Source organism: Drosophila navojoa, chromosome 2 (assembly GCF_054131105.1).
Source record: "Drosophila navojoa isolate 15081-1374.11 chromosome 2, UAZ_NAV_1.0, whole genome shotgun sequence".
Taxonomy (NCBI): Eukaryota; Metazoa; Arthropoda; class Insecta; order Diptera; family Drosophilidae; genus Drosophila; species Drosophila navojoa.
In genome coordinates, this window is record NC_142890.1 from 19,956,913 (window position 1) to 19,972,237 (window position 15,325).

General features: G+C 43.9%; 1 protein-coding gene across 2 annotated transcripts in view; it reads left to right on the forward strand.

Moving 5' to 3' along the window:
• osy (ABC transporter oskyddad) overlaps positions 1-5,299 on the forward strand; it is a 48,579-nt gene extending 43,280 nt beyond the window's left edge. For both annotated transcript variants that reach the window (XM_018113515.3, XM_018113514.3), the window contains 2 exons: positions 3,653-3,830; positions 4,092-5,299. In XM_018113515.3, the coding sequence (XP_017969004.1) occupies positions 3,653-3,830; positions 4,092-4,846 (933 nt within the window). In that variant the 3' untranslated portion in view covers positions 4,847-5,299. The remainder of the gene's footprint in view (positions 1-3,652; positions 3,831-4,091) is intronic.
• Positions 5,300-15,325: the final 10,026 nt, after the last annotated feature.

Sequence of the window (15,325 nt, forward strand, 5' to 3'; positions counted from 1 at the left end):
GACGATGGTTCGACCCTGCCGGCCATTCGTGTAATTTATTTCAATTTGTGTGGACAGCAAAGCTGGTCAGCCGCCGTGTGCATGCTCCTCAATCTACTGCACACTGCGCCTGTCCGCCCCTGGCTCGTGTTGCCGGACTCCTAAATCAAGTGCCTGACTCCCAGAGCCATATCCAGATTCCCCCTTTGGAGTTGGCACCGTCTTGGCTGCTGCTGCTGCTGTTGTTGTTGTTGTTGTTGTTGTTGTTGTTGTTGTTGCTGCCTTTGGTGTTGGCGCACACAAATTACAGCTGCTTATCTTTGGCAACAGCAACAACAGGCTGACTGTATGGCACTATGGCAGTTGGCCACTCGGCCAGTTGGGCAGTCGGCTGGCTGGTCGAGATCATCAATAAATTTACTGGCTGTAGGGCGAAAGTAGTAGTTGAAAGCCAGCCCCAGTGCAAAAGAACTGCCCCTCCTGGCAATTTATTGCAAATTACGCTTCAACAACAACAATGCCTTCGTCTTGCGTTAATTTGGAAGACATCGAAGCTTTTCAATACAAAAAGTTAAACTAGGCTTGCTAGACTTGTGAGAGTGTGGCCGTAATAGACTATTTATATTTTTTAAAAGTCATACTCATTCATTTTCGATTTATTTAAAGACTTCAGTTGCCTGCGCAGTCTTTGATAATTGCTAATTAATAATTAATTACCTGGCATCTAAGGAAATCAATCAAGATTAGCGAATAAACTTTGCTGCAACATCAATAGTAAAGTTTGACCGCAGAGAAGTAAATTGAGAGCCCGAGGCACGACCTGTTTCGACAGTAGCTACAAATTTAGTGTTTTTCCTAGAAGGAAAAAGAACAAAATTATTGTAATAACAATAAAAACAAGGCAACCGAGCTGCAGCAGCAACAAAAAGCCGCACGCTGCCAACTGCCAATTTGCAAAGTCAGGCTGGATGCGAAAACTTTTATTTAGGCTGGAATATTGAAAAGCCCGGTCAACCGCCAACGTCCCCTTATCACTCTTAATTTGTTCAAATTTCAGCTAAGATAAAAAATAGAATAAAATACGAATACACGACTGGCGTATCTCCATAGCGCATCTGCTGTTGGTCCCAAAAACTGGCTGCGCCTTTTCTTTTTTTTTTGTCTGGGTCCTGCTCATTGTGTCTCCCTCACCTTGTTGTTGGCGAACCCAAAAGTTAATTTTGCTCAATGAACAGCATATCAAGCAGCCATCAGCACGTGGCCAGCAGCAACAACAACCACAACAACAGCAACAATACCCACGCAATGCCGTTTACCCCTCGGCGCCTGCAGCCCTGCGACTGCCTTTGGCATTTGAAATTTGAATTTCTTGCTGCTGCTGCCGTTGCCCGCGTATTGACAGCCTTTCAATAGTTGGCCACGTTCCCTTTTTTTTCCCCACTTTTCAAGCAGACACAGTAGACAGACAGTAGCGGCTTCTGGTGGCTCTTTCCACTAAAAGAAAAAAAAAAAAATATTATTTATATTTTTCTCTTTAATATTTTACTAAGTCTCCGCTTGCTTTGTGGCTTGTCTAGATCAAAGGCAGTGGCCCGTCCCCGTATTATCTGAGAGGCGACCCTTTTGCCACAACCCGGGGCGCCGCGCCCGAGTCAAAGGCGGCCCCTTAACAGCCCCGTTGGCACTTTTGGCTTTTAATTTATGTCGAAAATTGCACAACGTATTGTGGGCGGGGCTCCAATTGTTGTTGTCGCTGTGGCTTTTAATTAAAAGTTCATTAGGCGTGACAACGCTGCTCATTAGACGGCGTTTGTGGCGGGTCTAGAGCCGGAGCCGGAGCCGGAGCTGGAGCTGGAGCTGGGGCAAAGTGCAGCGAGTTTATTGTGTGCACTTGATTAGCGACAAGCTTTGGCTTAAAGTGAAGCACCTTCTCTATGCGGCTTTATTTTATGGACAGAAAATAAGCAAACAAAAAATGAAGTGTAAGCAAAAATTCCATAGCTTTGCCACAAACTTTTCACCTGCTTCTGTCTCCAACTCATTTGCGTAGGGCTGCAACTTGGTCTATTCGGAAAGCAGAAGCTGTTCGCCTAGCTTGCCTTGCCCCCATCTCATTTGCCGTCCAAGTTGAGTTCATTTGCGCATAGTTTGTGGCTCAAGTTTGTCATAAACAATGTTGATCTTAGGGTTCAGCCAAAGCATAAAAGTTGTCAACTCTGCTAAATTGATTGCCTCTTGTTGCGACAACTCTCGGCTCCCTGATTGAGTTTGTTGCGCATAAATTAAATGTCCTCAGTTTGATTGTTATATATCTCTTTTTTCGGCCAGCCCTTGAGCTATGTATTAACTGAGGATAATCACTAGCTTCGAAGTGCTCACATCTATCGATTGAGCTGTTATCTGTGATGTCCCGCAATTAGATGCCGAAATCATTCAATTGACATCTCCATTCGACCTGACAGTAAATACTATAAATTTACTAAAATTATGTAGGCCAAGTTTTGGGCCAGTTAGTTCGATTAAGCATTAAATTTAATGGAGCTTATCGACGTGTTCAGCTGTATAACCACAGGCATGCCCTCAAGATGTGCTCATAACTAAATACGTATGTGTGTGTGTGTGTGTGTGTGTGTGTGAGTGTAAATGACTTCATTTGTCCAAACATTAGTGTAGTAATTCCGTAAATTTCACGCCCATTGTTCCAGTCTCCCTGTCTCGGTTTAAATAGAAGCCACAAGATTGCTAAAGCTTAGCCCCAATACAAATGCCAATACATGTGCCAGTATTTATTGGTGTTGTCCTAGCCGCTGCTGCTGTCTGTGGGTTATTCCATGTACATAAGTGGCTGCCAAAACTTTAGGCAAAGTTGCGGCCCTGAAAGTTGCCCGGACCAACATAATCAATGTAGGAGCGCTCACAAGCACTGGCACTGGCACTGGCTTAGGCTCAAGGATATGCGGGGCGTAAATTTCTGAAACAGCTTTACTCTCTGCATACACTTCATTATTTACTTTTTGTTGTACGCGGCACAGAGGCTGAGTACAACAAAGAAAAAAAGATCAACGGAATGAAATTGTAAAAGATAACATAAACATATTGTTGACAACGGCAACAATAACGCTCGCTGGCAAAAGGCAAAAGGAAAAATGGAAAAGGGGCGCAACGCACAAAAGTAGGCAACGCATTTTGTGCCGCGGCGCTGCCTTAAGGATCTGCGCTCCTTTGTTGCTGCTGTTTACAGAATTTATCGCTTGTCGCAAAGTACGCACATTAATTACGCGGAGTTACTTTTATTGTGCGCGCAACAACGTGCAGCACGCAGTGCGACAGGAAATGAAGCGGGATACTGTTACACTCGCTCAGCTACAGCTACAGCTACAGTTACAGTTGCTAACAGTTAGACTGTAACTGTCAGCCATAACAAAGCGGGAGCCGCCCCGCATTAGACGCACCGGGAAAGTGCCCATAGTTATATAGACGACTCTGACATGCGTTGCTCAAGAATTATTGACACGACGCGGGCTTTTAATTGCAATACAACAACAACAACAACAACCATATTGATAGACACCCATCCCTTGTTGCGCAGTTGCATTGATTTTTCCGGCTAATTGTTGACTGTTGACTGACTGCTGGCATATTATTCATAAACTCGTTGTCTGATCTCCCACAGAAATACGTCAGCGACGATGAGGCCGCCTACGAAGAGGTGCGTCGCGGCCACGCCTGGGCCGCCCTCGTCATGCAGCCCAACTACACGGATTCTCTGGTCCAACGTGTCGAGGATGGACGCTATGCTGACGAGGCCACGGTGGATGCCTCCGACTTGGGCGTGCGCATGGATTGGTCCAGTAAGTTTATTAATTTGCAAACATTTCTCTTAAACCATTCGAAGGCATTTCAAAATTAATTAACAAAGTTTTTGCCAATTCGACAGCGATGAATGATTTATGCTTATTAGTGTCAAAATTAAACTAGAAAACGTTTCTACGAGTTAACTAAAAGTTTTTAAAGTTATCTTTTTAGTTGATTTTTAGTTTAGCTTTGGATATTCGCCTGCTGTTTACAAATTGAAAATTAATTTAACATTGCTTTCTCCCTTTCAATCGCAGATCAGCAAATATCAACACTCCTCTATCGCGACCTGCAGTACACGTTCTTCAACTTTTTGGAGGACATGCTGAGTGAGTGCGATGTGAATCCGAAGCTGGGAACTGTGCCCGTGCACTGGGCGCAGCCCATCTACGGCGATCGGAATCCAAACTTCACGGACTTTGCGGCCCCGGGCGTCATACTGACCATCATATTCTTTCTGTCGGTGGCCATCACATCGGGCGCGATGCTAATTGAGCGCAACGAGGGCATGCTGGAGCGCTGCCTGGTGGCTGGCATAACGGGACCAGAGATTTTGCTGTCGCAGGTTGTCACGCAGTTCACGGTGATGCTCAGTCAGACTGTGTTCGTGCTGATTGTCAGCTTCTACTTCTTTGAGCTGACGCTGGTGGGCGACATCTGGCTGGTGGTGGCGCTGTGCATACTCAACGGCCTCTGCGGCATGAGCTTTGGCTTTGTCATCGCCTGCGCCGTGGACACGGAGCGCACGGCCACATACGTGGCGATGGGCTCGTTCCTGCCCATTGTGATGCTGTGCGGCATTATTTGGCCCATCGAGGGCATGTATCCGCTGCTTCAGTTTGTGACCGCCTTCCTGCCGCTGACAAAGCCCACGGAGTCGATGCGCTCGATACTGCAACGCGGCTGGGGCATGGACAATCCCGCTGTCTACAATGGCTTCATTTCCATCTCGTCCTGGGTGCTCGTCTTCCTGGTGCTCACCATTCTGCTGCTCAAGTTCAAGAAGGGCTAGAGCCACCGCGGCGGCGCCCCGTGCGATTGCCCATGATTTTACTAGGTCGTAAGGGTAGCTCTTAGTCGTCCATTAGTCTAGCGAGTGTATGTCTCTTGTACAATGTGTTAGTCACGCTAATTATTCGACATAAACATAGACTTAAATTAAGGTTCCGGATGTCACATATTCATGGAAAGTTGTGCCTTTTACTCTTAAGGTTCCATACCAGCTTCACTCATCCTCTTACGCCCAATCAATCAACTACTTATGCCCATGCTCATACATACTACACACACTGGTCTATATTAAAACACGTACATGTATTGTGATTGTGAAAATCGAAATTAGTTTAGTAGCTTAGAGTATTAAGCGTTTTACACTTTCAAATGTAAAATTGGAAAACACATATATATATAAATAATTAATATTAATAAAATGTAAACTTCATATTTCACAAGTATATAAATAAAATGCATTTTAATTTACATATTTCACATATATACAAGACTTATATTTTTAAAATATATTTTTAATTTTTAAAAATTATTTTAAAATTCAAATTTCTATCCATTCCTACAGGGTAAACTGAAAGCACGTTGCTGTTCAAGCTTCATTGAGGGAATTTTATCCCTTTAGATCAATTAGCTCTTTAGCATTTCGAAAATTTGTTGTGGCAATTGCAGAGCTTGCAACATTGGCAGTCCCCGACCGCTGGTAGCCAATGACATTCATTATAAGCCAAGATAGGTAGCTCATCTGGCCCTTTCAATCAGTCTTTGATTTGGCCAATATTTATTTACAGAGAGCAGCTCCAATCACACAGCAATCCGTCAGCCCGGGCGTTGCTCACATTTGCTCACCCGGTGCTCCAGCTGCTGCTTAGACATGCGAATTATTTGTAAGTGCAAGACCCCTGGCAGGATCCTGGATTGGGAGAGTGGGTGGCCCAGCTGAGCTTGTTCGTCGGGCAGCTCGTTTTCGACACATTTCACATTTTGCGGCAAAATCAATTAAACCGGAAATGCTTGTCACAAGTGCTGGGAGTGAGCAGCGTGGCCCGTGCCACACGTGCAGCATCCGCCCGGCACAAAAAATCAACTTAACAAGCGGACAAAGTGCCAGCAGAGGAGTGTGATGGGCGTTCAGCTTTTGTTTCTGCTCCTATGGTGATCGAGTGCAGGGGACATGAATTAGAAAAAGCAACGGACAGACACTCACACACACACACACAAACACACACACACACACACACACACACACACACACTGAGAGACTGGGGTTGGGGTGTTTCAGATGCATATGTAGGTCAGCACACAGAGGAGAGCCCCTGACTGCGGACTTGGCAGACCATAGCAGGAACTCGTAACGTGCTCCACATGTCGTCCGTTTCCGTGACTCGAACGAGAACTTGTTACAGGACTAGGACTTGGATTGAATGTACCAGTGGCAGTGCGATGGCCATGCTGCCATTGCTGCCCGCCATCCATCTACATTTTTGCTTTTAAGCCGCCTACAGCAGCCATGTTCCATCAGCTCAATGAGTTGCCGCTGTAAATGATTCAATCAGGCCCCGGTCTTCCTCTCAAAAATGTGTGTATTTCGAGTTAGATATCAGTCGGCATTCGGCAGCATTTGCTATTAATTTTCACATTCGTTTTGATGGGCTTTTGTTGTTGTAATTGATGTTTGACTGCCCTCAGTGATTGCTTGAGCGTAGCTAACGGCGGCACTCGAGCATCATCAATTGGAAAGTTCAGCGCTGCTGGAGAAACTCATTTTCATTTTTATGTGCTCTGCGAGATATTCCTGTTCCTGTTGCTGTTCATGTTCATGTTCATGTTGCCGGCGCTGCTTTCCACATAATTGAAAGTTCAAACTTTTCGACTTGCCGCTGAATTAATTTCTCAACTTCATAATTTCACGTGCTCCGTGAAGCCGTCATAACAACCATACAGACAGGCGGACAGGCGGACAGACGGACAGACGGCCAACACTTATTCAGTCAGTCAGTCAGCCAGGCAGCCAGCCAGCCAGCCAGATGTCTACAATGGCTCTTTGTTTGTGGCTGCTCCTTTTGCTGCACTCGCGCTGGGCTGGGCTGAGCTCCTTCAGATACTTTGGCTCGTCTGCGCCGTGAAGTGTTGCTGCTCCGCCAACTCGATGGCGTCTTAATTAATTGCTCAATTAATTTAATGTTCAGCCACCATCCGCCCCACACGCGCCCCATCTCCAGTCACCCACCCACCTCGCTCCCCAGACACTTGTTCAGCATGGCAGCCATTTGCTTCGCTGCTCAAAATGTCAATTGTCTGTTCATTTCAATGGGCTTCACTTTTGCAAATGTCAACGCGCAAATGCTTTGTGCTGCGTGCCATAAATTGGTCTGTAAGCTCTCCCCTGCCCCACACTATGTCTGCCCACCCCACAGAAATATCCTTTTTTGGGACTGGGCGTGGGGGCGGGTCTAAGTGAAAGCCTTTAAATAAATAGCTCACCATTTGCCATATTTGCGGTAGCATTCTGATAAAATGTAATCTGTTCAGGAATTTCACTTTAAGTGTCCTTTTGGCAGCTTACAAAGTTTCAGGTGCTTGCTAAGGGCCTCTGTAAGACGAAACTTTTACTGAACGAACTAAGGTATGCCGCAACTAGAAGTGGTAGGCCCTCAACCCCTTTCCCTAAGCAGAAGTTTTGCATCCATTGAAAATATACAATAATTAAAAATCGATAGGTAAACAACTTAGGAGCTGCTCCAACAAAGACACACTTTACAATATCAAATGGAGAAGTTTTCGAACTGCTAAAAGAAAGTTACGATAATGGGAAATATGAATTACATGCCTAAGCACTGAGCTTAATATTATGTCCAAGTTATTTTGCTTGATAGAGAAATTGTTGGAGAGTTTTTGATGTCTTAAGGCTTCAAGTTAATTTGTTTCACAATATATTCAACTATAGTATAACAGCAAACTGTAATTCAACAGCAATATTGATTTTCAGTTCAAAAACACTTTCATCGTCTCTGTAGGTCATGTCAATCAGGGTTAAGTGCTTGCACCCACTCTCGAATGCCCTAGTTTTATCGCATTCTCAGAAAAATGTATATAGATTGCCTTACTTAATTGTCTTTGAGCATTAATTGTTTCGGCTTGACCAGATTGCGAGTGTCAGCTGCACGCGGCCTGTTGACGGAGCAATCAATTTGCGATTGCCTCGATGGCAGTTGCGTTGCGCCTGTTGTTGCATTGCATTATTTATGTGAATTAATTGCCAGTTAATCAGCAGGGCTGTTTGTTTTTTAATAATTTCACCATTTATATGCCGATCTCTGTTTATTTGCCGTCATCAATTAGCCCGCTCGCTACTGACAACTGCCAAATTCGGAGAAGGCTTTAATTATTTAAGCAATTACCAGGAATTGCGAGCGACAACGGACCGTCTCACATATGCGGGCACTTTATTATTTTAATGACTGACATTAATTATTTGTGGTACATTATGAGCAATTTGTATAATTTACCAACAGCACTAACAGCAACAACAACAACAACAACAATAGCAGCAGCAACAACAACTGCAATCAGTTCAGCATTTGCCGCTTCCTGTCTGCTGTTTGCTTGTGTTTTGCTTCTGCAGCTGCCTCCCGCCTGGCAAATTGTATAATGAAAATGTCAATCAATTTTCCCACGATTTGCCAGCGAAGTATATGCTGTGCTGAGGTCCTGCTGCCCAGAAGCCACACACACACACTCACATACAGTCATATACTCACATCCAGCTGCCTGTCACACTCAATGCCAATTGCAAATTGAGTTCATCTGCTGGCGGCAAATATTGACATGACAGACACATTTTTATTTTATTTTATTTGCATTTTTATTTCACTCTTTGCTTATGCTATGTGCTCCCGCCATCTCTTCTGTACTTCTTCTCTCCCTATTTCCTTCTATATATATATATATATATATTTTTTTTTCTTTCTGCAATTTTCATTTTGCTTCATCTTTGCTTTGGCTTAGAGCAGCAGCCCAGCCCCTAAGCGTGATGATGTTTTTATTATATCCTCCTCCTCCTCTTCTTTTTTGCCTGTTCCTGACGTGTCTTTTGCTGACTGTCTACTCCTGTTTGCGCCGCGCCGGTAGCTGGGCGTGCGGCTCAAATGACATATTAATTTCCAATGGGGAAATGAAATAATATATAAATGAAGTCGTCGCCCGAGGCGGAGGCCCCCGGCTGATGTTGGTGGCTGGCAAGCCACTTAGACACACAATCGCATGCAAATAGCTGACGAAATCGAAATAAATATGATCAGACAAATCAACGCCTTTGTATATGGGCCGGGAGAGGGCGTGGCTGCCTAGTGGGGGCACACACATGCCATTACTCATACGCCGCGTCTGCCAGCTGCTTTTGCAGCTTTGAAATTTGTTTGGCACACAAATTAATATGCCCACATACACACACATAAATACTCAAATATATGCCCAAATATGCTTGGGAAATTTCGCGTATTTGATGAAGTTGTTGCCAAGCGGAGATCTTACCAAAAGATAATGCTGTCAGCACACCCACAGATAGACTGAGAGAGAGGGAGAGTGAGAGTGAGAGGGAGTGAGGACAGCTCCCAAGCGCCTTCATCAATCATTCTTCGACACGCTTCGCGCGCCTCCACGCGATGCCACCAAGAAGCCAAGGAGCCAAAAGGCTGCTGATGGACGGACGCAGGGGATGCCAAATGGCTTCGGCGGAATGGCCCTCAGTCAGCGGTATCTACGCTCTGTCCGGACCTCAATTGAAAAGCACTTTCAAAAGCATAATAACGATAAATATTTTATTGTAATGTGTTTTGCAATGTTTACATGCCGGCTGCGTCTACGCCACATGCGAGGGCCGCTTCACAGCTTTGATAGACTTGTCAAGTAATGGGTAAGTAAATTCGATCATTCACTTTATTTATTTTATCTGCTAGCCAAGGTTTTGTTTGTACGTAGAAACTTTTCAAATTAAAACTTAATTCAGGATTTTGTTTCCATTGAGCGCTCTTCAGCCTAATAGTAAGTCTCAAGCTGCCCTCGTTGCTCCCGTAAATGCTGGAACAGCATGTATTGCCGTTATTTGCCAAGGCATTGGCGGCTCCTGCTAGTGCTGCTCCTACTGCCATTGCTGCGGCTTCTGGCCTTAAATGCAGAGCGCTCAATTTGCAGCCACTGCCAACAGTGACGCTGGCAGCGACGCCGGCAGCGGCAGCAGCGTCGCTTTCACGCTGTTGCGCCCGCTTACGGGTAACACTTAATCGGCTTCCGGGGATATTTGGGATTTGGGGCGGAAACCCATTTTGTGTCAAGTCGCAGCGAGCGCTGCTGCTTTTCCTTCATCTACATCGGCTCCTGGCTCTGCCTTTGCCTCCGTCTCTGGCTCTGCTGAGTTTTTGTTGGCCGCTTTTCATTTTGGGCATTTTGCTTGTCCTTTGTTTTGCGACAATTTGCAGCTTGCTTTTTTCTTATCCATACTTAAAATTTACAACAAAAGCAGGCATCTCAAAATGAACTACTTAGTTTTACTTGTTTTTCGCTTTCAGCTACAATTTTTTGTTCGCTTTGCCGGCTGCAGCTGCTTGAGGCAAACATTACAACAATGAAGCCAATTCGCAGAGCCCACTGGCTGGCGGCCAGGGCAGGCCAGGCCAGGCCAGGCGCACACATAAATATGTATATATTTTCCTTTCATTCCTTTGGCTGGCAGGAAGTACGTGCTAATGGCTCAAAAGCAAATGACACAAAACACGAGCATGAAATACGCCAAAAGTCAGCCAAAAGAGAGCTCGCTAGCATTCTCATAAATACATATAAATATATATGTGTGTGTGAGTGTGTGTGTGTGTGTGTGTTTGTTAGTGCCACGCCCCATACTAATAAACGCCACAGGCTGTTGCTTACACACACACATACACTCTGAGAGAAACACATATGTATGTGTGTGTGTGTGTGTGTGTGGGCCATTGAAAAATGTCGAGTATCTGGCACAGTTCACAAAAGGAGCAGCAGGCTCCATACTTGCGTCCCTTTATCTGGTAATTCGCTGCTAATGGCTCTTTTGTGTGCACTCCCACAATTGCCGTTAGCTTAGCGAAAATTCCAACAACAGGCAAGCAGACCCCAGACCCAAGGCCCCACGGCCATTTCCTCATTTTCCGTAATTTTTTCCTAATATTTATGATTTTTGAAATGCCAAAGCGCACTTGGCACTCGACATATTTATTACCCTCAATGAGTATTTGGATACTTTGGAAATATTGACAAAGTTGGCAACATCTTGAGAGCATTGAAACCCTCTCTACAACAACCCTCTCGTCTCATATTGAGGAAAGACTTTGTAAGTACAATAAAATGTCAACATATTGCTTTCTTATGTGCAAATAATAAATCTTGAAACTTTTCATAAATACTTAAACTTAATTTTAATTTTCATAGAATCTACTTTGCGAGTTTTTTATGATATATAAATAAAATATAAATTTTGGTATACTTATTTTTATTTTTATTTATTTTTATATTTATTTACATCTGTCATTGATTTAAAAAGACCAAATATTTCATTGATATATCCATAGATTTCTGGTTGAGCAATAAAAATAAATAGATCGATAGCCACAAATATATATATCCAATTATTGTTCTATACACATATACCTTAACAAAGTTCACTTTCGACATATAGAGTAAGACTTCTTCGGTTTGTTGCATTATCTAAGGTTCTTTTGTGTTGTCTATTTCATTTATACTTTTTATATTATTTCCTATTGTAGTTCTTTCGCCATTCGTTGACCAGTAAAATATCTATTATGTTTAGTAAGTTAACTTAGCTCTCAGGACTTAAATCGATGAATCTCACGTTCCTCTTCAGCATCACACATACGCCACGTGTCACTTGACGTTGCACTGCATCATTGACATTGATGCAATCGCTTCAGGGCCTACGTAACTACATGTTAATAATTTTATAAATATATCGAAAGCACGCTTTTTATAGAGCCCACTCAACATATTGGCATAATCAAACAGCCATGTGGTAAGTTATTTTTTAATTGGAGCAGTGAAATTAAATAATTCATGGCATAACACAGATAAATAGCTTCCGGGCGTCTGATTGTTGGTCGCATTGTGAGTTGAATTAAAACAAAATGGCTTCAGAGAACAAGCATAAAGATAAACAAAGTAGTTTAGGGAGCAAGCACTTGAATACTCTTTAGTAATTACAAATGTAGATATCAAGTGGGTAAAATCTGTTAGAAGGAAATATTTGAAAGAAGAGAGACTAGAAGAGGCAATGCAAGCTGGCTGGCATCTTTAGTTGATGCTAGTCACTTGATCTATGTATTATTGCATGTACTCCAGCATTGCGCTGCAAACTGCTGGCCCACAAGGACATGCGATTTAATTTTTCATGCAATCTATAAATACAATTTAATTGCCGCTTCTCGGGTGTCCGATGAACAGCGGGGTAGAACAACAGGTTGCATGCAGACCAGTCGAACGACGGGGCTTATCGACGGACATGAATCGATTGCAAAGCACTTTTAAATTATCAGCTGGAATTAATAAAAGGCCAGCACAAGCGTTTGCAATCGGGCGCGTGAGTGAGTGCGTGCGCCGAAGGACGTGCCAATGAGGTAAGCACTTGAAAGAGGGAGAAAAAAATAACATTGGTTATTAAAGTGTTATCAAAAGTGAACTTAATTAACGACAAGAACGAAAATATTGCGTTGAAAGCGTAATTGAAAACCGGGTTGCCTTACGCGCGGCAACAGAACCGTAAAACGATAATAAAAATCAAATATAACGTATACGCAGTGGGTGCGCGGTGCAGAAGATGACAACGAGAAGTGCAGGACCCATCTGTGCGGGTGTGCTGGAGTTGAGGTGTGTGTGCGTGAGTGTGTTATCTGTGTGCGTCTCATGCATAAAAATTACATATTACAAGATATTAGTGTGAAAATTGATATAAAAATCAATGAAGCAACGGAAACGAGAACCAGAATGAGAACGAGAACGAGAACGAGAACGACAACGACAACGATGGCATCGACTTTAAAGGGTCACAGACGCACAGCCAGTGCTGTAAAACGACCTGGCCGTGTGTATTGTAAGTGTTGACATAAGCATTAAATTTGATGGCCAGCCGTGCATTGTTGTTCTCACTGTTGTTTGTTTTCTTGTTGTGTGTCGTGCCACAGACTTTCCGCTTTAGTTTTCATGTTGCGAATTAACGAGCAGGCTTGCCACGCCCACACGCCCATTTGCTCAATATAAATTAGTTGGCATTCACACACACACAAACACACACACACACACACACACACTGGCAGACAAACGGCTGTGAGGACATGTCTTGAGGCAGATCCTCTGGGGCAATAAAACGTATTTTTATGATGCTGCCATTCGAATGGCGCACTTTGCATGCAACACAGCCAAAGATGGCGGCCCATAAAGGGAGTCAGCTCTACGACAAATAGCGCCACTAAATGGGCACGGATTATAATGACGCACACCAACAGACACACGCACATGCACAGAGGGACGTCGACAGGCCGTTAAAAGTAAGCAAAACTAGCCGTGAAGTAGGCCGCACCACAGCCAACCAACCAACCAAAGGCAACCAAAGTCAACATCCGCCGCACCCATAAATGTTAGTTTTTATGATTCGGGCGTCGGCGTCGGTGTCAAGCAGGAATTGCAGAGATACAAACGGCAGGACCTTCGGCCACACTCCACGTGCGTCCGTCTGTCAGTCAGGCTGTCAGCTGGCTGCTCGCTGCTCCGTCCGCTGGGGCATTGAAATAGTTTTTGGTCTGGCACACATCAATGTCAATTGATTGCAACCCTTTCAGCTGCCGGCCACCGACGGCAGGACCCGCACCACTCGACTCGCCGGCCAAGTGTTTTGTGCTTGACCAACATCGTTGGAAACCAAACCAAGCGTGCAGTACATGCTTTGATTTTGTTCTCATATGCACGTAAAATTAAGGGTTTTAAAGCTACGCTACTCTCTACTTTCTATATATAAGTGTAAGTATACCCATTAGCTTCGTTAATAATCTTTTCTTTTTTGGTAAACATTTATTTTGCTCCAACTCTCGCACATGTTAGGGTATCCAAACTTCGAGTAGTCGAGTAGTATGAAAGTCTGCCCGTTCCATTCTCCATTTTTTGCTTGTTTCACTGCGCCACGGGATGCTTAAATAATTGAGCAGTTAATCGCACCAAATTGCTTGAATAGAATTTTGTGCCCTTCATCTGTTTTATTTTTATTTCCGGAGCTTTTTTTGCTGTCCAGTTCACGAGCGGAATTTGAAAGCACGGCATTGATTTGTGTGCTTATTGAATTATGCAAATGTGGAAATTGTCAATGCAGATGTGTTCCGCATAAGCCACAAAATGAAGAGCAAGTGAGCAACTCAACCATGGCCTCAAGTGTGGCCAAATTATCTAAAGTGAAAGTCAATTGATTGGCTTCCAGTCAGCAATTTTGCCTTGCCATAGTTTTGTGAATTTGCGGAGGCTTCTTTATCGTCTAAAGCCGATTAGTCAACGATAGTCATTGGGCTGAATTCCGATGGGATTCCAGTTGTCAAACATGGATTCGTGGATTTGCCAACAACATGCAAGCATCTGGTTGATTATGCTTCATTGGGAAGCCTTTGCATGTGCTTGCCAATCGAGAATTGATGGGCCTTAAATATGATTCAATTTGCTTGGTAAATACCGGAAGTAGCTTCATATATCTTCGAACTGCTTACGAAATGGAGTCAGATAGCCTATACAGAGAATTGCAAATGGGTCAAGGAATTAATAGCTGTACAAATAAATCAGAATTCTTATTGGAAATACGTTAAAGTGTTGAACACATTGAATTTATTTTTTCGTTATGCCAACTATTATTTCCAACTCGTTTTACGTATCCAGGGTATATACGGCATTATCCACAGCGTGTTGACTTCTTCACGGAGTCAGCTTGCAATTCGATAAGCTGCCAGCTACGCTGCATTACACGCACATTCGGTGTGTGCCGGATAAAGCTGAGCCGGATCCAGTGGCTCCTCACCTGTGCAGTTTACGCACTCAGCGAAGCCAATCACGTTCTGTGCGCTAAATCCCAGAAATAGCTTGATGCTCTTCAATGCAGCCAGCTGCTGCGGCAATTCAATTGAAGTTCCAAATCCGGCGCGTATTTGTTTTTCAATGATGGCTGATTATTGAAAATCTAAATTCTGCTGGCTGCCGGCTATAATGATGATGATGATGATGATGATGATGATGGGGATAATGACGATGGCGATGATGCTGCTGCTTGAAAGTGATGATGCCATTGCCTGACGCTGGCCAATGCAACTGAGCAGTGTCGCTGTTCGGTCATAAAGTTAAGCTTGGCTCAAATGCGTGGCGGGGATTTTGTTGGCTCTCAGTGGTTGTTGTTATTCTTGCTCTTGCTATTGCTGTT